The sequence below is a fragment of the Sparus aurata genome, chromosome 6 (genome assembly GCF_900880675.1).
Source record: "Sparus aurata chromosome 6, fSpaAur1.1, whole genome shotgun sequence".
In the NCBI taxonomy this organism is placed as follows: Eukaryota; Metazoa; Chordata; class Actinopteri; order Spariformes; family Sparidae; genus Sparus; species Sparus aurata.
The window spans coordinates 28,804,661-28,826,230 of NC_044192.1; the positions used below are offsets into that span (position 1 = coordinate 28,804,661).

Below are 21,570 nucleotides of genomic sequence, written 5' to 3' on the forward strand. Positions count from 1 at the left end.
ATTAGAAAAGACTGCTCGTGTGTGTGTGTGTGTGTGTGTGTGTGTGTGTGTGTGTGTGTGTGTGTGTGTGTGTGTGTGTGTGTGTCCTATTGCTCCTCTCCCGCTCAGGGCATAAATACCTGTCAGAGACAATTAGATCCTGATTGATTTTCCAAAGCTCTCTTTGATTATGCCAGTTTCTGTCCCCTTTCACCTGCAAATGACTCGCCCTGAGAAGAAGAATGGGACTTGTTCAGGTTTTTGTGTGCTGGAAAGACGTGTGAAGGTCAGCCGGTCCGACACTGTTGCCTTGGTCACTTGTGACCTTGACTTGCAGCGTCGTATTAAATAGAACACATAGAGTTGTGGTTAGCGTGGGCAGTTCAGGGAAACTGTGGGGTCCTTTGGTGGGATAACACATCAGGGAAGGTTTTCATTTCACTCAGATCAGGTAGCAGTAGTGTATTAAATTTTTAGATCATTCAATTTTTAGCCTATATTGTATATTGACTTTGATGAGATAGACAGGAAACACGGATAAAGGAGAGGGGTGATAAAAAAAACGTTTTTAATCGTTCCATGAATTTCACATTTGATGTTTGTCAATTCAAAAGAGGCATTTTCAACTCAAGACAGTTTGAATTTGTCATTAAACAGTTGAAGAATAATATGTAACTAGAAAGATTACACATGAAACAGTTGCATACATGATGCCTTCTTGTTTAAAACTCCAAAACTAACGACCCAAACCCTTTAGAGCTGTTTTAATTAGCTCACAAACTGAGTGACTCTCCTTTCAAATAACAGCTGTCAATACAGCCATAATCTTATTCATCTTTCTTGACTTGTAAAATAACTTCAGATAACATCATATATGCATCAGGGAACAAGATCAAAATATAATTTGTCTCTTGCCATTAATGAGCATGCTTATTTTTTCTGAAATACGGTCAGATGAGGGACTTTGTGAATCTGAATTGACATCTGTCAAACATTTTTTTGATTAGAATACCTGCATATTTACCTCTCAAAAATCAAATTCATGTGGTTTTGTGTGTGTTTTGTGTGCGTGTGTGTGTGTGTGTGTGTGTGTGTGTGTGTGTGTGTGTGTGCAGACAAGAAGCCCAGAGGAAGCTGAAGTCCCACTGAAACACCAGCTGCTGCAGGTTATAGTGAGGGTGCTTCAATATCGAATGTTGCTCACAGGTAACACTCAAACACACATGCAAGTAGGCTAGTAAATTTTGCTGAACAGCAGCCATAGCAGCCAGTAGTAACAATTATAGGATAATAATAGCTGCTAAAACACAGTGAAACGGTACAAGCGCACTGACTTTAGTTAACAGCAGCCACCGTTCGCTACTTTTCATACAGTCTACTGCTCACGTAGCCTACCTAGCCAAGTAAAGCTGTAGCAGCAAACGTATTTAGGTGACCAAGAATGTGTTTTATTGCTAACAAATATATGTTTTTTAAGGTGTACGAGGTAAAATGGGTTATTTTTTCTCTTAAAAATGACATACACTCACTTTCAGATTCACAGATGCTAGAGCAGATTGGACTTTTAGCATGTTATTGTGGATCAGCCTTGTGTAGTTAACAAGCTGCACTTCACAGCCAGTTAAAAGATTGGCCCCATTATTGTTATTGAGCATCAGTTTGAGTGCCATATCTTTATTTTCCCGTCTTCTCCAGATTACCTGAACAACCTCTCTCCTGATTCTAAAGAATACGAGGACACACAAGGTAAACCTGCAGAATGGAGCTCTGTGATATTCATAACCGCGACAATGACGTCTTTTCAGTAGTCAAAGACACATACTGACACATACACAGTGCAGCTGCTCGACTTGTATCAGGCCATAGTTGTTGAGCAACAGTCACTGAGTGTCTTTATTGAATCCACTTGTGCATAAATCTCTCTCTTTCTCTCTTTCTGTCTCTGTTTGTGTTGCAGCTGCCTTGGTGATCGTGTCCGAGGTGGCAGACCAAGCCAACGACAATCTGAAACAGGGGGTGAGTTTACTGTGCATACACTCCACGTGTTTACGCCATTGAGACCGCTTAGCTCCCGTTGGGTCGGACATATTCACAGCCCAGCGTGCCGTCATTGAGACACGTCTTTATATTCCGCCTGGCAATGAAAGAGCAATTTTCTGATGGAGAGGAAGCGTGAAGGAGTCAGACAGCTGAGGTTTTTCCTGTGTGTGCACCCCTCTTCTAAATCAAATGCTGGAGCGAAGGAGAGGTCTATCGCTCTTTGGCGCCGGCCTCCGCAGCTTGTTGATTAACGCAAGGGGCGAGGAAAGATGAGGTCATCAGAAAGTCCCAGGTGTATCATGACAAAGGGAGCAGTGTGAGGGTGGACATTACTTACACTCCCCCTCCAACATGAGCAGTACATGGAGATAATTCACCCTCCCCCCACTGTCTCTCTCGCCTCTCACTGTCGAGCCCCACTTTGGCTTCCCTCCTCAGTTTATCACACTCGCTTTTTTTCTCTTTCTCACAGCACATGGACTGACACACACGCACACACATACACACACACACTCACAATCTGACAGACAGTGAAAACACAGGCTCCCTCTATCTCTTCCCCCACGGATTCAGTTTTCAGTATCGCATCCTTTTCCGCCTTCCCTCCCTTTCATTCACAAACAAACAGGGACAGTTTCATCCTCTGTCTTCTCTTCCGTCCATCACTGGATAATCTCCCTCCATCTCTCTGCCCCCTTCAGGAGAACCTGCTGCGTCTGGTCCACATAGAGTACAGCGTGAAGGGCAAGAGGGACCTCCTGAAGCCTGGAAGGGTGAGCAGCATGTTCCACTATCAAAACACAGCAACACACCGCTCTTTTCATGACAGTCTTTAGATTTTAAGGCTTTAACAGGGTCCAAAACCTCTGGGGTCCAGTTAATGTGAGCAGCAATTTGATGGCCTAACGTGTCTTTCTCATGCCTTTTCTCTGTGTGTTTTTCTTTTTTCTTTGGCAGATGTTTGTCAAAGAAGGCACACTTATGAAGGTCTCGAAGAAAAGCAGGCAGCCCAGACACTTGTTTCTGGTAATATTTCTATTTCCACAGACACACATTTAGGCCGCGAAGTTGGTGAAAAATGCTTATTATCTCCCTTGGTGAGAGCTAGATAAGAAGATTTATACTAGTCTCATATCTGTCTGCTGGCTTAACATTGGATTGAAAGCAGAGGGAAACTGCAATCCTGGCTCTGATCATAAAATTCAACCACTAGCAAGTTCACTCATTAACACCTTATATTTCATCTGTGTAAAATTCGGTTTCACAATTTGTTCGCAGGCCACTTCTTGGCAGGTCTCAGTTACTTCCTGGAGTCTGTAGTTTTCTTGGCAAGCTCACATCATAATCACATGAGGTACAACGTGTTAATGAGCGTCAGAGGTGTTTGGAGGTGTAACTTTTTGAAAAAAGCCAGACAGGCTGGTTCTCCCTGTTTCCAGCCCCTCTGCAAAGATAAGGACAGGTTCACCTAAAAATTTAAAATTAAGCCATTATTAACTCTCCCACATGCCGATGGAAAGTCCGGTGAAGTTTCAGAACATCTCTGGCGCTTCACAGCAAATCAGCATTGCAGCCTTCTCCTAAGCAACTTAATAAGATGGGGACTTAGAAAGAAAACAACTGAAAGAAAACATGAAGCGGCTCTGAAGACCAGAGTCTCCATCTGCTTTAGTTGTTTAGGAGAATGCTGCAACGCTGCTTTGCTGTGAAGCTCCAGAGATGAGTTGTGGACTATTCAACTTGAGCTATTTGATATTTACCCTGAGAGACATATTCAAAGACAAGAGTCCAGTTGCGTTTCATTTTATGCCCTCACATATCTTTGGAAGTCCTGTGGGTTTGAAGAATTCTGGGATGTTTAACATTAGCTTGTAAGATTACCAACCGCTGCTACATCAGTGATTCAACGTCATGCACCATAGTAGAAAACACCTGCCATATCATTAAATCAGTGGTGAAAACAAATTCAGCGGTGAAGATATGGGGGAATGTTGGGCGGAGGTCGGTCTGCAAGGTAGGTGAGGTTAGAGGGGCAGGGCGCAAGGCCAAGGCTCCAAGACCTCCGCTCGGCACCACACCCATCAAGAAAGGGCCTCCCTCTCCGTTCTTCTCCTCTCCTCCCCTCTCAGGATTTGTTTTCCAGGGCCCCACTTCCTCGCAGGATGTTTGGTGTGGGTCACTGGATGCTGGCTTCCTGTGTACTGGGAGGGGACTGACAGCAAAGTGAAGGCCAGACACCCTGTAGAATGCGGGGAGGAGGAGGTGGTGGTGGAGGGGGTGGTGGTGCTGCACAAACACATAACGTGAAATAGTGAAGCCCACTCTATTGTTCCATGAGCAATCAGTGCTGTCTCATGTTGTGAGTTATGCTTGAGCTGCATATCCGCAGGAGCAGCATTTATGATTTGGGCTCATTCTAGTTGATCCACATAGAATATGATGTAGCCGTGTGGATTTATTTGTCCTTCATCATTTATTTTGCTCTGTTCCATCTTTCTGGCCATCTTTCCGAACAGTAGAGAGGTGATACTTAGGGTTATATAGCCATTTGCTCCCTTGAAGTGGACAGTTTCAGTGGGTCAGCTCTTATTTATTGGCTTTTAAGGAGAGAGAATCCAAGCAACAGTGAAGATGAAAGCCATCAGTCACCTCAGCGACACAGAGAAGCTACAACCGTGTCACAAGCCTGGCTTAAAGAAGAGAGGGAGATGGGGTGAATGAGCGAGAGAGGGGATTAGGAGGAGGATGGAGATACTGAGAGCTGCCAGAGGGAAGAAAGTGTGAGTGAAAGGAGGCAGGTGATGAGACGAGATGAAACGCGACCGTTGATAATTAAAATGTTTTACGTGCCAAGGGGTCAAGTAGGTGCATGTTGTGTCTCATCTGGGAAAGCTGTTAACTTGGAACTTGCTCGGGTTTCTGTGGAAGGAATCTTTGAGTATACGAGCAGCGCAGGGTGGAGCACACGAACTGCGGTGGCTGCAGCCCAGAGGTCGGAGGCAGGCCTCAGGCTTGGCTATCGTGCACTGTTTTGTCTCCAGCCGGCGAACCCGTAACTGCGACTGTTTGTGTTGTTGTTGTTGTTGTGGTGAAGGTGGCCGGTTCCACCCAGTCCTGGTTCTCAGCGTAGCCTGAGAAGGCCGGGAGGGCGAGGGGAGGCCTGGAGCCCGGAGCAGGGTGGAGAATTCCTGGATGCTGCCTTTACGGCCCCAGCGGATGTTTAGAGCACACATTAGGTGTGACCAATGATGTCACCTCTTTTGTCTGGGAAAAAATGGAATACCTCTCATAACACAATGGGCTCTCGGTGTGGTCTGGGGATCACAATACTTTAGGTCGGACAAGCAAATAAACACTTTTAATGCCTTATTTTGTTTGGTGCATACATGGGAATTTTTTGCACAGACATGTGTGAACGCTGAGACAGGAAACATAATGTAAGTAGCTGAGCCCATAAAGTTGCTTTCGAGAACGAAAGAACAAACAAAAGAGGTGTGTGCTGCAATTTTGAGATGTTTTTGTCATGGCAACATCTCCACCTTGTGGACATTAGGGGGTATTGTATTAGGTTGATTCTTGCAACCGACAGCTTAGATTCGCATTTATCTGCAGTTTTTCCTTTGAAGAGCATGATGAACAAATAAATTCAACATCGTGACCTCTCTTTTCCTCTTCATCAGATGAACGATATCATGCTGTACACCTACCCTCAGCAGGATGGAAAATACAGGCTGAAGAACACACTTTCTCTGTCTGGGATGAAGGTAAAGAAACTTTACCCTTCTCTGACAAAATCGCCAACTTGAATGTTTTGTTTGACTGAACTCTGATGTGTTTTTGTCCCTCTCACACACACACACAGGTGAGCAAACCTGTCCTGGACAATGTGCTGAACTGTCTCAGGATCGAGGTGTCTGACATCACTATTACGCTCTCAGCCAGGTGAGCGTCTGATGGCCAAAACCTTAAAATGAAGCGTGTGAATGTGATGATGACTGGCACAAGACTCACTTCCTCCGATCCGATCTAATGCTTTTAGGTCTAAAGCATTGGAATCAGCTGTGATTGTTCGTCTGTTTCTGTCTACAGTTCAGTCGGAGAGAGGGAGGACTGGTTCCACACGTTGAGTCGAGCCATAGCAGACCATGCGGCAGGACTCTGTACGTTTGGTGGACCCTGCAGTGAGGTAGGAAGAGTTAAAAGAGTGACAGCAGCTGCGTGTCCATCAATGCAGAGAAAAGAGAATTGAGCTTGCTTGAGATGGTTTTTGCCATTTTTTTTTAAAAGAGATAATGCACTTTTCCCAAACGAGTTCTGACCTGGTGAACATTTCATGATCAACTGTTTACACTGCTTTGTCTCCAGGCAGTTTAAACATGAACTGAAAAAAAAATCCTAAATGTGTCTCACATACAAAGACGACTGACTTTTTTCCTCCCTTTATTCTTTTTCCTCTTTGGGGTTTAATGGATTTGTTTCCAGGTCTCTACCTCTTCTAATCTTTTTATCACATCAATGCATAATGTAGCCTATACTTCAAGCTTCTGATGAAACTATATATTTTTTGCTAAGACCAGTTGATTAAAAGAAGCTTGATTCAAAGTTATTTTCATATTTTTTGGCAGGCTTTCAAATTTTTTCTACAAGTTCACTTGAAACATAAGTGGAAAGACAGCGAGTAATAGTTCTTGTATTATTAGTTAAAATAGTAATTTACTACTTAAATGATTGCTGCAATCATCAGTTATATTCCTATAATTAAGATTGTTGAGATGTAATTTTCCGAGCCTCTTTTTGCCATACAATTAAATACAGTAACATCTGCTATCTAAATTCTCATCCTTCTCACCTTGTCGGATGTGTTGTATGTGTCCCCAGGCCAGAGAGAAGCTGTGGATGGCCCTGGGAGAGGCTGCTCCTGTGCTGGTGCCAGTTTCTCATGTGATGATGTGCATGAACTGTACGTCTGACTTCAGCCTCACGCTGAGAAGACACCACTGCAACGCCTGTGGCAAGGTCAGATATACAGACCTGCACAAACTGGTTTGTTTGTAGAGGTTTTTTGTTTGTGCCAAGATTTAGATTACTGACCTACACTGGGAGTACTTTCACAAAATAAAATTGCCACGTGTCCAGTACAACCAGTATTCAATTAAGTTATTCACTTCATGTTATTCGTTTAATCCCCATGAAGTATTGAATTAAAGAGTTTTAATGTATGTCACCATAAATGTAAACGCTGAAACTGTATCAGTTTTTATCTGTGCTGTTTGTTAATGTTTGTACTCCGTCTCTCTGAGCAGGTGGTGTGCCGTGCTTGTTCCAGGAACAGATACCCGCTGAAGTACCTCAAAGACAGGGTGGCCAAAGTGTGTGACCACTGCTATGCCGAGCTCAGGAAAAGAGGTGAATCACAGCTTTGCATTTCCATTTTGAGAAGTTGTGGAAGGTATCACGGGAACTACTTTATTCCATCACTGCTTGTCAGTACCCTTCTGTTGATGTGCCTAGAACACCAATCCTGTTTCTTCCTCTTTGCTATGGTATTAACAGTACTGTATGTGTCTGTGTAGGTGGCAGCGTATCGGGAGCGTGCGGTAACTCCAGCCCTCGGACTCACCGGGCCAGCCGTCCTCTCTCTGCTGTCTTCCAAAGCCTGCAGCCCCCGAATTTGTGGAAGAGCAGGAAGAGCACCTCCTCTCTCAACCAGGTGGACTCCATCTCCATTTGCCGTCTGTACCTCTACACCTAATAGGCCCAGTGTTGACCTCAATACATCACACATTTCAGCTGCAACAATTAATTGATAAACAAATTAGTTGTCAACTGTTAAATTTAACCCCAGCTACTTTAAATAATCTTTTAATCAGTCTGAGGATTGTTTTTTTTTTTTTTTTTTAAGAAAAAAGTCAAAGTTGTCTGATTCCAGCTTGTTAAATGTGAATATTTTATGGTGTCTTTCCTCCTCTATGACAATAAACTAAATATCTGTGGGTCAAACAAAACATGACATTTAAAGGTGTCAGCTTGGGCCTTGGGAAGCACTGATCGCCATTTTTCACGCTTTTCTAACATTTTTAAAGACTAAATAACAAATCAGTTGTGAGAATATCTTGCAAATATGGACATGGAGGCTAGTGGTGTTCGAGTTGAGTTCAATGTTTTGTCTGAATGAAAACACGCTCACTTTTAGCACGTAATTTCCTACTGCAATACTATGTATTGATATGTCAAATTTAAATCAATGGTTCTTTATCGTCCAGTAATCAAAAGCCTGTTCCCTGACCGGGAATCGAACCCGGGCCGCGGCGGTGAGAGCGCCGAATCCTAACCACTAGACCACCAGGGACATGTTTAAACCTCTTGTAACCATGTATCTTGGAATGTCTGGCATCTGTTAAAGCTGATGAGCTGTAGGCTTGGGTGTAGTGCAAAACAGCTGCCAGCAGGGTTCACTATCTACTTTTGACCCCTCTTGGACAGAATAACAAGAACGTATTGCAGTCTTACTCCTGAAATAAAACCCAGAATTGTTTCCCATATTGTCAGTTCATGTCAAAACTGTCACAAAAGGTGGAGACCGTCATTTGTTAGTTTATTGTTCAGTTTTCTGGGTCACACTATGTTGCATAAATCTCCATCCATACTATCCAGCCCCCCGCTCTGTGTGTATGTGTGTTACTCTAGGTGTATGTGCAATCTAACATGGCTTGCATTTCATCAGGTGGCGCTTGCAGTGGAGGGCTCCACCATGAGCGGCAGCCTGCAGCGCAGAAAGAAGAGCAAGAGGAAGTGGAAGCGGCTGTGGTTCCTCCTCAAAGACAAGGTGCTCTACACCTTCACAGCCCGTGAGGTGAGGGGGCACAGAGTCTCCCACACCAGCCCCGAAACTTTCACACACTCTCATGATCACTCAAAGGCATTTCCTCGCAGCCTTTGCCTATCCTTTTTCTTCTTCATGTTGGGCCAGCAAAGAGCTCTTTAACACTCACATTTCCGCTGCTGAACCTTTCCTCCTGGGCACAATACTTTACGTGACTAATGAAGGGATTCTCTGTGCTCTCTCTGTTTCTTTTGACAAGTACACATCTGATATTCACTTTGTTCTTCTCAAAGCACAAAATTCTTGTTATACAGCTGACAGCAAGATTGATTTCTTTACTTGTGTACGCATGCTTCATGTCTTCACTCTGGTTTCCTCAGGATAAAGTGGCTTCGGAGAGTCTACCTCTGCAGGGCTTCACTGTCAAGCTGACTGAGAGGCCGGAGGGAGAGGAAAGCAGCAACGTGTTCCATCTCTACCACAAGAAAACCCTGTACTACACTTTCAGGGCCGATGATCAACACATGGCACGCAGGTCAGCACTGGAGCTGTTTATATAAGACTGATGCAGCTGTCTTTTATCCTTGCAATGGAGTTGATGTGTCTTTGAAAAGTATGTTCCCTGACCGGGAATCGAACCCGGGCCGCGGCGGTGAGAGCGCCGAATCCTAACCACTAGACCACCAGGGACCTGTGACAAACCTGGGTTGACATTTGTCGTATAACCGATGGTAGGTGGGGTAGATGAATTGTTAGAACTGTATGGGGTATTCAGGACTCCATAGTGCACTATATTAACACCTTTATATGACCTGTTTATCTGATGGAGAATTGCTGAACCAGAGGACAGTGACAAGGCCTCCATATGGATTTACATTATTAACTCGTTTTCGGTTATTTATCCAACTTTCTCATCCACCCTTTTTTTCCGTCTCAACCTGAAATGCTGTAATGATTTATTCAGGTGTTCCTTATGTCTAATTTTGTATTTTCCTATTTTCACTCCCTGATTTTATCTGTACATGTGTTCTTCAGTGCAGAGATACTTTGATAAAAACAGTGTTAGTCTGACAGCATTAAAGTCAGTATCTTTGAAAGATGACAACCACCTTAGGCATTACACTGTGTGGATTAATATGTGGCATTGTTATGCTGCTGTTCACATTCAAGACAGAATGTGTTTATTAAATAGCATTAGCTTGGTTTATCTCTTCCAGCTTAATCTGACTTGCACAAAAGGCACCAATTAACATAATAGCTGTTGACACTTATTTGCCATTATGTTATTTATTTGTTACTTACTCTCAGATTCACTATCTCAAAGTTTTTCTTGGAAAAGGGTTTCAAAAGAGTGTTAAAGCGAAACTCTCGCCAAAAAGCAACCGAGGCTTTATTTGGGATTGAATATGAGTCAAATCTTTGTGTAAAAGCATAATTATGATGAAAGAGGCACTTTTAAGATTTACCATAGTTTCGGTTTTGGGTACGTTAATTTTGAACGGGAGAGCTAGGGGCAGGACATGCTAGCATCAAAATCGCTATTTTTAGAACACTAAGAAGGCTGGACACAACATGAAACTTTGCTCGTAACATCACCAGGGTCTCTACTCATGAACACGAGCAGTGAGAACAGTGTACACAGAGTTTACTAAAAAGAAGGTTTTTGAACTACTCACGTTAGCTGCTGCACCTCCTGCGTGTCGCTGTCATGCCAGACAAAAAGTGTCGATCCCTGAGTGCGACCTGACAGGCACGCTTGAGGAGCGGTTCACCATTACTCTCCTGCCTGTCAGGTCGCACTCGGGGATCAACACTTTTTGCCTGTCATGACGGCGACACGCAGGAGATGCAGCAGCTAACGTGAGTAGTTCAAAAACCTTCTTTTTCATAAACTCTGTGTATACAAACAATGTTCTCAATGCTCTTGTTCATGAGTAGAGACCCTGGTGATGCTACGAGCAAAGTTTCATGTTGTGTCGAGCCTTCTTAGTGTTTTAAAAATAGCGATTTTGATGCTAGCGTATCATGCCCCTAGCTCTCACGTTCAAAATTAACGTGCCCAAAACCGAAACTACGGTAAATCTTAAAAGTGCCTCTTTCGTCGTAATTATGCTTTTACACGAAGGTTTGACTCATATTCAATCCCAAATAAAGCCTTGGTTGCTTTTTGGCGAGAGTTTCGCTTTAAGTGAATATTCTTATACATATGCACAGTAGCAAAGGAGATAATGTTACTAACCATAGAGCAGTAGACTGAGAATTCAGCCTGCTTGATGTATTAGCCAGTTTTACCTTATTGCAGATATATTAGTAGTGGCATATATGTCGGCCAATAAGCAACAAGAAATTGTGGAAGAGAAATCACAAACTAGGCTTGACGTTACGTAGAAACAGTTTCTTCACCACAGGGCACTGAACAGAAGATTTTTAATATTTCATTTTACATTTTTGATGGAAGGGGTTTGTGTCAAGGCTGTTTGTTTACAATCAGTCAACATATCATTCACATTTTTTAAACCAAATATCAACATTAGTACCATGCTCAAAGCTCAGTGTCAGTCGGACTATGATTTTCAGTAAATAATGGATATATGTTGTTGTTTCCAGAGCAGAAAGAGTACTTTTCAGGATGTAAAAGGGACAGAGGAGATATAATATAAACCCCAAAACATAAAGTTATTAAATAATGAAATAACAAATCATTTCTTCATCATCATTTTTTTAAAGATGTGTACTGATTTTCATTTTTTGGTAATATACTTTTGTGCACTGTTGTAAAACTAACTTAAAAGTCATACTTGAGTAAAGGTAAAGATAACGTGTCCCGTGTCTCCCATATAAATAGTACTTGAGTAAATGATCTCATATCAATGTACTTAAGTATCAAAAGTAAACTAATTATACATGCAGTACATTGACATTTATGTATATACTGTATACTATGGGTACACTGATCACTGATTATCTGATCTGATATTCCACATTTTTCTGGTTATTACAATCAGGTTTTTAAAAACATGTGAAAAATGTGCCTTGATTTAAAATTGTGTAATGAGATTCTTTACTTACCAATACCACATTTAAAAAGTAAGATACAATGGTACAATCAGGGAACTTTAATTATCAAACATAAAATTAGTGACTGCAGGGAGATAGTACATAGTATATTTAATGATACACAAACTTACACCCACACATCTATGTAGTTTATTTTCATAAATGTTAATGTTAGCAGCATTTTGTTATTTCTTTTAAGTACACTATATTGACCCGCAACTCTTTTCATTGTGGATCAACCTGCTGCTTATACAAACAGTTGCTGATTAATTGTTTGATAATTGATGAATAAACAAATCAATTGATTATTTGTTTTAGGCTCAACTTTATGTGTGGTTTGTTTCTTAAATGCAACACGTTAAAAAGTTTTAGAATATGTTTTGTATTTAACTGTCTATAACTGTCAAATACCTTTAGAGTAAAAAGTGTAGTACTGCCCAATGAAATGCAGTGTGGTAGAAGCAGAAGCATCATGGATGCATTGGAAGTACAAATACTTCAAATTTGTACTGAAGTGCAGTAAATGTACTTGGTTACATTCCACCTCTGTCAAGATCCCAAAAACACTCGATCCTTCATCCTTCATAATGCAGCCAATAGTATCTTTTTGTGAGACTGTTCCTGCATGATAAAAGCACACAAGGTTCAAACTTACCACTTGCTACAGGTATATAGTCCACATGATCTGCTTGAACAAAGAAGCAGTTATGTAACTGCTGTCTTTGGCTTAACAGCGCTGTCCGTGACTCGCAGCGTGACAACGCCATGTAAAATGAGTGGTGTGCAGTTTTAAGCAAACACCTCAAAGGTCTCATGTTTCCTTTTTTTGTGTTTCAGATGGGTCAATGCCATGGAGGAGGCTACTGTTTTATAGCACCTGCTCAGTTCAACGAACACGCCCTGCTAGAACTCCTCTGTGGAGCACAACATAGCTACCTGCTGCAACTGAACTCACACCATCAGTAAGGATTCATCCTGTCTGACCTGTCGTGGAACATCATGTCACAGTTTAATCAACAGGTGGAATCTTAGACAACGCTGCCACCCAATGGTGGGGAGTTAAAAGTAGGAGGGGTGCTGCTACATAGAGAGGGGAAATGGAAACCTCTTGTTGGAGAATGATTAAAGGTTCCCCAGGTTTTCGGCTGATCCGGCTGATTTCACAGGACCCCTTTAAGAAACATTTTATTCCCTCTGTTTTTAACTTTTTACAAGGACCACCCCACCCCACCTTCACTACGTCAACTTTTTTAACATTGTTGTATTTTGATGTCTTTTTTATGAGATTCCACTGGATTAGTAAGCCACAGTTTAGGTTCTGGAGAAGAACGTCACATCCTTAATTTTTTTTTTTATACATGTGAGACAGTGACAGCCTGTGTTCTGTGATGGATGAAACATCACTTTGCAAAGAATATCCGAAACCGAACTTTGTTCCACAGTAGTGTTTGCAGCTAGAAAAAAAGGGAAAATATTGGTCATCGTTTTAGAGAAATATTTGGTATTCTGAATAAATATTGTGGAGTATACACTGCAGAAACTTAAGTGAATTGTATGGCTTGTTTGTAGAAATGTTGTGAAACAATGTTCTGATTAAGAGGTCATTTTTAAGCATCATGGTGTGTGTACATTATATTTCTCGTGGAGTCTTGTATTGAAGAGACAAAGCTATGGAATGACCTTGGGCATGATAACCACTCAACAGCATTTCTACAACTTTCACTTTGTATTTGATTCTGTAGGTTTGTCATACAGTTTCTTAAGTGCCAATTGATTTCTTCCAGTTGAATGCAGTGCAATTTGCAACTGATGATGAATGTGCCTGAAATGGAATTGTACTCCTTGTTTTGTTATCACAGTACTGTACCACTGTCATGTCTCCAGAAGAGACCTTGATAACATTAGCTTTTTATCTACTCTTATATACTTAATCTTATAGTATTTTAAGCTCGGTTACAGTCCAGTAACATAAGAATATACTATTGTGCCACTTTTATTGATACATCTTTCATGCTGTATATACACTGCTGGATAAAATCACACTTTAACCACTTGGAAAACTGCTGAAAAAAGCCATTATCACACTACCTAAAAACTCTCAGTGTTAGAGTCATCTGAGCCGCTCATGTCTTCGCTGGAGTTTCACTCCTTTCTGCTCTCACATGCATAGTTTAAACTAACCTACCTAGAGGCATTGTTCACTCCAGTCAGAATGTAGACGTACCACATGTGACCTTTCATCTTTCCATCACACCACATTGTTTCTAAAGCACACATTTGTTCAGTACTGTTCAGCTTTTCCTACGTGCCATACCTATGTGTTATTATGGATTGTACTTCTTGCATATAGTCCATTGTAAATGTTTATGTATATAGATACATATTAAAATAAACTCCTTTAAAAAAGTGCACTGAATGTCCTTTCACAATGCAGCGCTGCCTGTTCTCAAATGTGAATGTGTTTCTTTATCACTCTGGGGAGACACTACGGGTGAATAGGATAATTTTCTAAAATAACAGACGTCACCATTGAACTTCCACAGTTGACTACTCACATTAAGACATACGTTTTTTTGTGTTATACATTTTCTGAAATGTTATGTTTAAAGAAAACATTATGTAGGAACCGCCTTTTTTGGTGCAATCCTAGGTCTGTAACAAGTAGTCAAATATAGTGTATATTGAAGTAAACATTTATGTAATGCTGTGATCCTACCCTCTCGCTGACGTAGTGCAAAGATAAGTAATGGGGGAGGAGTGGTTGAGATGGAGACACACAGAGACACTGTACCGTCACCATGATTATGAAGCTGTTACTCTAAAGTTATATAAGGTTTCTTTGAATGTGCATGTGAGGCATGATCTGGTTAAAATGCACTCATTTGCATACATTTCCAGAGTAAACCTCTGTACACTGGATAACAAGTTCAAATGTGGGTTTTGTATATTTCATTTTATCAATCGATAAATCAGAAAATACTGTCAACAAAAGCAATTTTAAAAATCTACTTTTGCCAGTGTTTAAGAACAAAACGTTATATAAATCAGGCTATGACTGGTATATAAACAAACCCCTCAGCAAAAGCCCTCAAGAAAATGGTAAGCAGTATTACTGGAAAGTTTGGTGTATGTTAGTGCTACTGAAGTGGAGATTTCTGGCTCAGAGTATGAGAAAAAAACTCATTTTGGGAAAAACACTTTGGAGGACATGCGTTGCTAAATTCCAGATATTTTTAGATAAAAATGGTGAATGAGTGTAAAATTAATAATAGAAATCACCATAAGACTTCACATTACAAGTTTTCTGATATTTTATGTTTTATGTTTGAAAGTGAGACTGTCTGATTAAAATGAGCTTATTTGCATATGCGTTCAGGACAAAAATCGGAACTTATTAAACACATAACTGTGTATTTTGGACACATCACGGAATCAAAATAGCCTAGCAATTGACCAGTGCAAGAAAGAAATGGTGTTTAACGTTTAGTTTACCCCCTTAATGAACACATGAACACCTGTCCAATGTTTCCCGTTTGAAAACAGCAGCGCATGTAAAATTGCTACCTCTGTGATATTGTTCCTTTTTGTTAAGAAAATGTCAGAGAGGTTTGACTTCGCACAGCAACTTTGAGGTCATAAATGACATGCATTTTATCCCCTTCATAATACATTTCTAATCTGCCGCTGTACCTATGATTGTATGAGGAGAGAGAATGACCCAAACATGTTAGAAAATTATACAATTTCATACAAAAACACTACACACTCAAACTGGCCATATACAGTGGTTCAATCTGCTGTCGCACAGGCCTAGCAGCTCTAATTATGAGCCTCACGAAAGCTGTACTCTTTGAAGGGTTGTTGCTATGCATTGAATTTGTTTGTACAGGTGTTCATTTAATGTCCAGCCCCTCTGCTGAGATAAGTACTGGGCTGATGCTGAAATAAGTACATGCTGTACTGCACCAGTGTGTTTCCATTGTTTGTGTTATTGGCCGACACAGTCACAGTGAAAATGTATCTTTCATCCAGCAGAGGGCAGCAGTATATAATGCAGAACAGATCTCAAATGAACCGTCTCAGACATGTTGGTGACTGGAAGAGTTCCTCCTTTAAGATTCTGTTTGTCCAACAGTATACACTCGGTCTTGGTGCCATTAACTTAGAGGTCAAGCAGTTGTTTTTTTCACTATAAAGAGAAACTTAATAGAAACTTGAAGTATAAGTCAAGCATTACGGAAGAGGATTAGGGCCACATGTGAATTTTTTTTTTAGTTCTGACTTTAAAGTCAGAATTCTGAGAAAAAAGTAAGAATTCTAAGAAAAAAGAAAAAAAAGAGAAAAAAGTCAGACCACTCAAACCAAGAGTGTGGCAGGAAGAGAAGGAGTGTTATTTTGAGTGAAGTAATGAGACATGTCTTCTACTTTATGCTACAGGTATACCAAGTCTCTCTACACGCACAAAGATGTATGAGATATTTTAGAAATTTCAGTTAATTTTCTCCAATGACTGCTTCAACTTTACCTGGTAATGATAAATATAATGATGGCACTTACAGGTGTAACATCAGTGTAGACTGTTTAATATCCAACCAGTAACTTGTGTATTCAATATATATTTTTTCAATCAATTTATGAAAAGAGTGGCATGGAGAGGGGAAAACAGAGAGCTTAACAGCACTTATTCAATGACTGACAGTCCTGGCATAGCTTCTGGAGTTCTTGAATAGAACATTTCGACTGATATAAATTTACTTCATTCCGGACATCGTGTGTTGTTTTTGTTTTGTTCTTGGTTTTTTGTTTTTTAAGTATCTTGTTGCTATGATGTTATCTAATGGAAAAATTAGGGACGAGAGCATGACTCCATATTCAATTAGAAATTCCTGATTTACATCCTCCAACAATCGGCGTGTTGTGTCCATTAACAGTCATGTGTTCTTCGTGTACATCATCCATTATGTAAGAGTGTCAGCCAGATACTACAGTGATGTCCTGAGGCTTCAGAGTCTTTTGTCAGTGCTTATAAAGAAATTATTTAAAAGGACTGTGATGTTGGGCTGGGCAACATATCAATATTATATTGTCATAACAGTGTGAAACTATATAATCATCTTAGATTTCGAATATCTTCATATCACAAAACAGCCTAAGTGTTGGCGTTGCCTGGTTTTAAATGCTGCATTACAGTAAACTGATGTCATTTTCTGAACTTACCAGACTTGTCCTTCGGCCTTTATCTGCTTCATTCATTATATCCACATTACTTATGGTTATTTATCAAAAGTCGCACTGTGTAAATATTTTGTGAAAGTTCCAATAGTCATCCCTACAATATGGTCTGTATGGCAATAAAAAATAATATTTGATTCTGTCGCCCAGTTCTACCACTTTAGAAGTGCTGTTGAGGAGATTTCAAAATATCAAGAAATATATTGCGTATCGAGTTCCGCCTAAAATTAATTTGACATTCAGAATTGAACAACGTTGCATTCCGTTAATTGTAACTGCAATGATTGACCCAAGAGAGGCACTTCAATTTTAGGTCAACTTCAGGTGACATATTTGTTTTACCAGAGAGACTATAAATAATTCATGTTAACCGTTGCCTTGTTGCAGATTTAATTCCGCCAAATAAAAAGGACCATAATCAGCCCTTCTTTTCTTCAGGCTTTTCACTTCCCCGCTGAGCCCCACTGCTGGGTAACACTAGACATATCAGATGAGTTAATTAGTTATACCAAAGACTTTCCCACAGCCGAGACGACCAAGTCAGACAGCGGTGGACCACGACCAGGAGAGCAGCGGCTACCATAAATATTTAAAGACAAAGAAACAGCACAAAACATTTTGGCCTATTTCTTTTTCAACGTCTGCAATATTAATGACCGCGTGTTAACGGGAGCAGGCCTGATTTGAGAGCAAGCTAAAGAAAAAGAAAAAGGATGTGGCTTTAATTTATCGGCCAGTACAGATCCTTTATAACTGTAAACAAGGATTTAATTTGCTCGTGAATAATTTCAAAGGCCCGTCTATACAGATAATAAGGAAGGAAGGGAGCAGGGGAGAGTGTTGGTGAGGACACTGTCACTGGATACAGAGATCAAGACCAGCAGATCATTTCCAATTAGACGAGTGAAGATGAAGTGATTGCATGTCAGTCAGAAAGTAGGCAGAACAGAAAATAGGAAGATTGGGGTTGCTCTAGATACATGATCCCAGGAGTGTCAGTGACCCAATACTTACTTGAAGTAACAAAAGGGAGAGAGAAGGAGAAGTGAGAAAGGCATCGGAAGCATGGGAAAGTAATTCATTTCCTCCAAGCACCTGAAAGTTGAAGACACCTTGTTCCACCGAGCGTGAACGTTAATAGCCGGGGAACCAGAGCTGCAGGAGTGATTAGATAACCTCCTGCATGTTTGGATCAATAGCCTTTTATTTCTGCAGTCTCCGCAAATCATGAGGAAAGGACCTCTAAAGATAGTAAAAGGATAGTTTTCTCCTTGCACACACTCGAGAAGTTCCAAATCCACATCCAGGAGGCCAATAACAAGTCAGAAATTTGATAGCTGGCTGGCCTGTATTTCACTGTCAAAACACCAACCAATGCAGGCAAACCGGTTCAGTATAGGACATTTTAAATGAGCTTCAAGATCAGACAGTCGATGTACGCTGGGGATTTTCCTTCTGCATAACTCCGGTGTGAACAGGTGAGCAACTTTCCATGCTGTAATCACAAAATACTTTTCCAATGCAATGCTGTCGGTTTACAGCGCATTGAACACGCACCTGGCCTAACTTCAAGCTTTAAGCTACTGAAGGGGAAGTGCTCCATCAGATCTTTGTTTCTTGTCCACGGCTCCTTTTCACAAGAGCATTAAGGTGGACTATGTCGCACAATAAGTGATACGAATGAAAGACAGCAGCTGAGCACAAATAGCCTGCTGATAATCCAGTCGTGTGTGTGTGTGTGTGTTATCCGCTAAACATTTTAAACCAGAGACAAACACTTGTAGATGTGTTTCTTGGCAGTTTTATCGCCACTTTGACAGGGTCTAAAAGAGGAAAGTGAGGTTAAGCTGCCTTTAGAGATAACCCACACTCTGGCGAACTGTTTTACTGACGTCATGTAGCCACGAAGTCTGTCTTGCAAACTGGCCTGGTTTACCTTATGGTCATTTGAATGAAGAACCTGTTGCACTTCTCTTTTCCTGCAGACAAGGAAATGGCGCGGAGGAAAGAAGAGAGAGATGGTGGAAGAAAGGCAAATATGTGAAAGAGAGTGGGAGCAGGAAATGAGGACAGATAGAGAAGGGCAGATTTAGTCTGTGGCATGTCTCTTGATGAAAGGACCATTTCTCTCCTTATTTAGGGTTTGTTTTTTCATCTCTCCCTCCTTTCCCTCCCTCTCTCCGCGTGCCTGTTCCTCTCATTACTCACTGTGATGTTTGCCCTGGCACTGCTGGGATGGCAGAAATGGCCATCACAACAGGAACCGTCTCAGTCCCCTGTCCGGATACAAATGGAATTCACACAGAAAATATGAAGCCAGTGGTTTAACATTGAATATGCTGTGTCAGTGTGTGAACTATCTCGAGCTGGAATTTTTACATCGGTTAACGATTCCTCTAACTAAATGCTTACGAGAAATGAACCCGAATGCCATCACATAACGTAACTATGCAGCCCTGTGTCCTACTTTTCTTCCTGGTGATGGTGAGGAAGTCTTGTTTGCGTTCTCGTGTTGAGGAGAAAATCTTGCTTCCCCAATTTGATAAAGTTCCTGTCGAACCAGAATGCTCGGGGCGGGACAAAGAAGCACAGGAAGGGGTTACTCAAGTGCAGTTCCACTGGTTATCAGTTGATAAACCAAGATGCATGTTTATTGGATGGGAGGGGCAGGAAAGATCAAAAGTCTGTAATAGTTTTATTGGGTAAAATTTTATTTACAACCACTTGTGTCACATGAGGTCATCATTCAAAAGAGACAACAGTTTTCCAGGAAGTGTAAGTAATAGAAAAAGTAATGTCTTTCCCGCCATATGACTGAAAGTCTTTTATGCTTGCCTGTGTTAAAGGTGCAATAGGTAGTTTGGGGCAAGACAATTTAATTAGAATCACTGTGACCGTTTTTTTATGCCTAAACAGACTAAATAAACAAACTCTGTTTTCACGACTGACGGAACTGAGTAAACAAACTGACCTTAAAGGGCAACACAATTTCATACTGTTTAACTTTGTTTATATTCGGCAGACCCTGCCACCGTTCTAGCTTCAAACAGTGTTCCGGGGACCTTATTTTCCCCTGAGAGTAGCTCGTTAATTCAGTTATGGAAAAATTATATAATATAATTACCTCATTAGTGTTTCAAAAATAAGAATTTTGAGTTTTAATTTCTTCCCCAAAACTACATAGTGGCCCTTAAAATACTGGATACCTGGCTAACAAATGAAGTTATATGCTTGACTGAAAACTTGTGGCCATGTTGCCACAGCTTTCTGTGTGTGGACAGATTTGTTGTGGTAAAAATCTATTGTCCTTGAGTTGCTGTTGCAAGCTCCAAAAGTTTGTGGGCATGATGAGTCACTCTACAGTCTTACTCAGTGATCTCTATCAGCATTCAACCCTGGTCACCTATTATATACGTCATTGTCATACCGTTTTTTTAGCTATATATAGCCCTTTAGGAGCTGAGACACACAGTCTAAATTTACCGCTCCATTCTCTCTTATACAGTTTTGGTGGGCGGGGGCTGATGACTCAGCACCACGTGGATCTATGCGCTTTGTGACGGAGAGAACGAGTGGGAATGTGGAGGTGCTGTGGGCAGGGCCAGTATGGAAATGCATGGCTGTTTGGATCAGCCCACAAACTGCATTCACTCTAAACCCATGTTTTGTGTAACCAGACCAGTTGTGTGTTCGAGCATACACATTGCATTAATTTCCTGGTTTGCTGGTCCCCCTTCCAAATTCACGTTTTTTTAATCAAGTGAAAAAAGTCTTTCAATCAGTGTGCAACTGCAGTTTTCAAAACTGGGTTGTTGTGCGAAACAATGTCAAGTTCAGGGCAAGGTGTTTTTAAGACAAACTCCTAGGATGACACGTAATTGTGTTTCCACAGTTATCAGTCCAGTCCTGCCAGTGTAGGACTTCATACAGTAAATGCAGAGTATTAAAACAAATCCTCTTTTATTTTTTTTTGCAGTGCTGGAGGAGGTATCTAAATCCTTTTCTTAAGTAAGAGTACTAAATTAATCTTTGAAAAGTAAAAGCCCTGACTTAAGTTACTTACTTGTATAGGTATAATCAGAAAAATCAAGGGAAATGTCCCCTGTGAGTGTTAAACTATTGCATATTATATCATTTGATTATCATTATTCATGTATCAATGTAAAAGCAGGATCTTACTGTTGTAGTTGGTGCTGATTATGAACTATTTTGCATGGGACTACAACTGCTAATTATGTTCATAATGGATTAATTGATTGGTTTGTAAAAATCTGAAAACAACATAGAAAATAAAATTACAAACAGCCTATTTTTAGCCCAGGTGACACCTTTATCATCCCAAATATCAAAATGATCAAAATAATACTCATGAGATAGAATAAGAAATAAGACTACATTAGGAATCCATATCTTTGCATAAAAGATGACTCAACCCATAT

The 21,570-nt window shown here is 40.8% G+C and overlaps 1 protein-coding gene and 2 non-coding genes across 4 annotated transcripts in view; 1 reads left to right on the forward strand and 2 right to left on the reverse strand.

Moving 5' to 3' along the window:
* fgd5a (FYVE, RhoGEF and PH domain containing 5a) overlaps nucleotides 1-14,306 on the forward strand; it is a 36,565-nt gene extending 22,259 nt beyond the window's left edge. Inside the window, exons 8-21 of one of the 2 annotated variants that reach the window (XM_030420828.1) lie at nucleotides 1,095-1,185; nucleotides 1,675-1,725; nucleotides 1,937-1,995; nucleotides 2,721-2,792; nucleotides 2,977-3,045; nucleotides 5,700-5,783; nucleotides 5,882-5,961; nucleotides 6,109-6,205; nucleotides 6,898-7,035; nucleotides 7,323-7,425; nucleotides 7,593-7,729; nucleotides 8,744-8,872; nucleotides 9,223-9,377; nucleotides 12,737-14,306. In XM_030420828.1, the coding sequence (XP_030276688.1) occupies nucleotides 1,095-1,185; nucleotides 1,675-1,725; nucleotides 1,937-1,995; nucleotides 2,721-2,792; nucleotides 2,977-3,045; nucleotides 5,700-5,783; nucleotides 5,882-5,961; nucleotides 6,109-6,205; nucleotides 6,898-7,035; nucleotides 7,323-7,425; nucleotides 7,593-7,729; nucleotides 8,744-8,872; nucleotides 9,223-9,377; nucleotides 12,737-12,773 (1,302 nt within the window). In that variant the 3' untranslated portion in view covers nucleotides 12,774-14,306. The remainder of the gene's footprint in view (nucleotides 1-1,094; nucleotides 1,186-1,674; nucleotides 1,726-1,936; nucleotides 1,996-2,720; nucleotides 2,793-2,976; nucleotides 3,046-5,699; nucleotides 5,784-5,881; nucleotides 5,962-6,108; nucleotides 6,206-6,897; nucleotides 7,036-7,322; nucleotides 7,426-7,592; nucleotides 7,730-8,743; nucleotides 8,873-9,222; nucleotides 9,378-12,736) is intronic. The other variant, XM_030420829.1, reaches the window with a different exon arrangement.
* Nucleotides 8,297-8,368, reverse strand: trnae-cuc (transfer RNA glutamic acid (anticodon CUC)). The gene has a single exon. It is a non-coding gene; the product is annotated as a tRNA-Glu (tRNA).
* On the reverse strand, nucleotides 9,461-9,532 carry trnae-cuc (transfer RNA glutamic acid (anticodon CUC)). Its single transcript has one exon. It is a non-coding gene; the product is annotated as a tRNA-Glu (tRNA).
* Nucleotides 14,307-21,570: the final 7,264 nt, after the last annotated feature.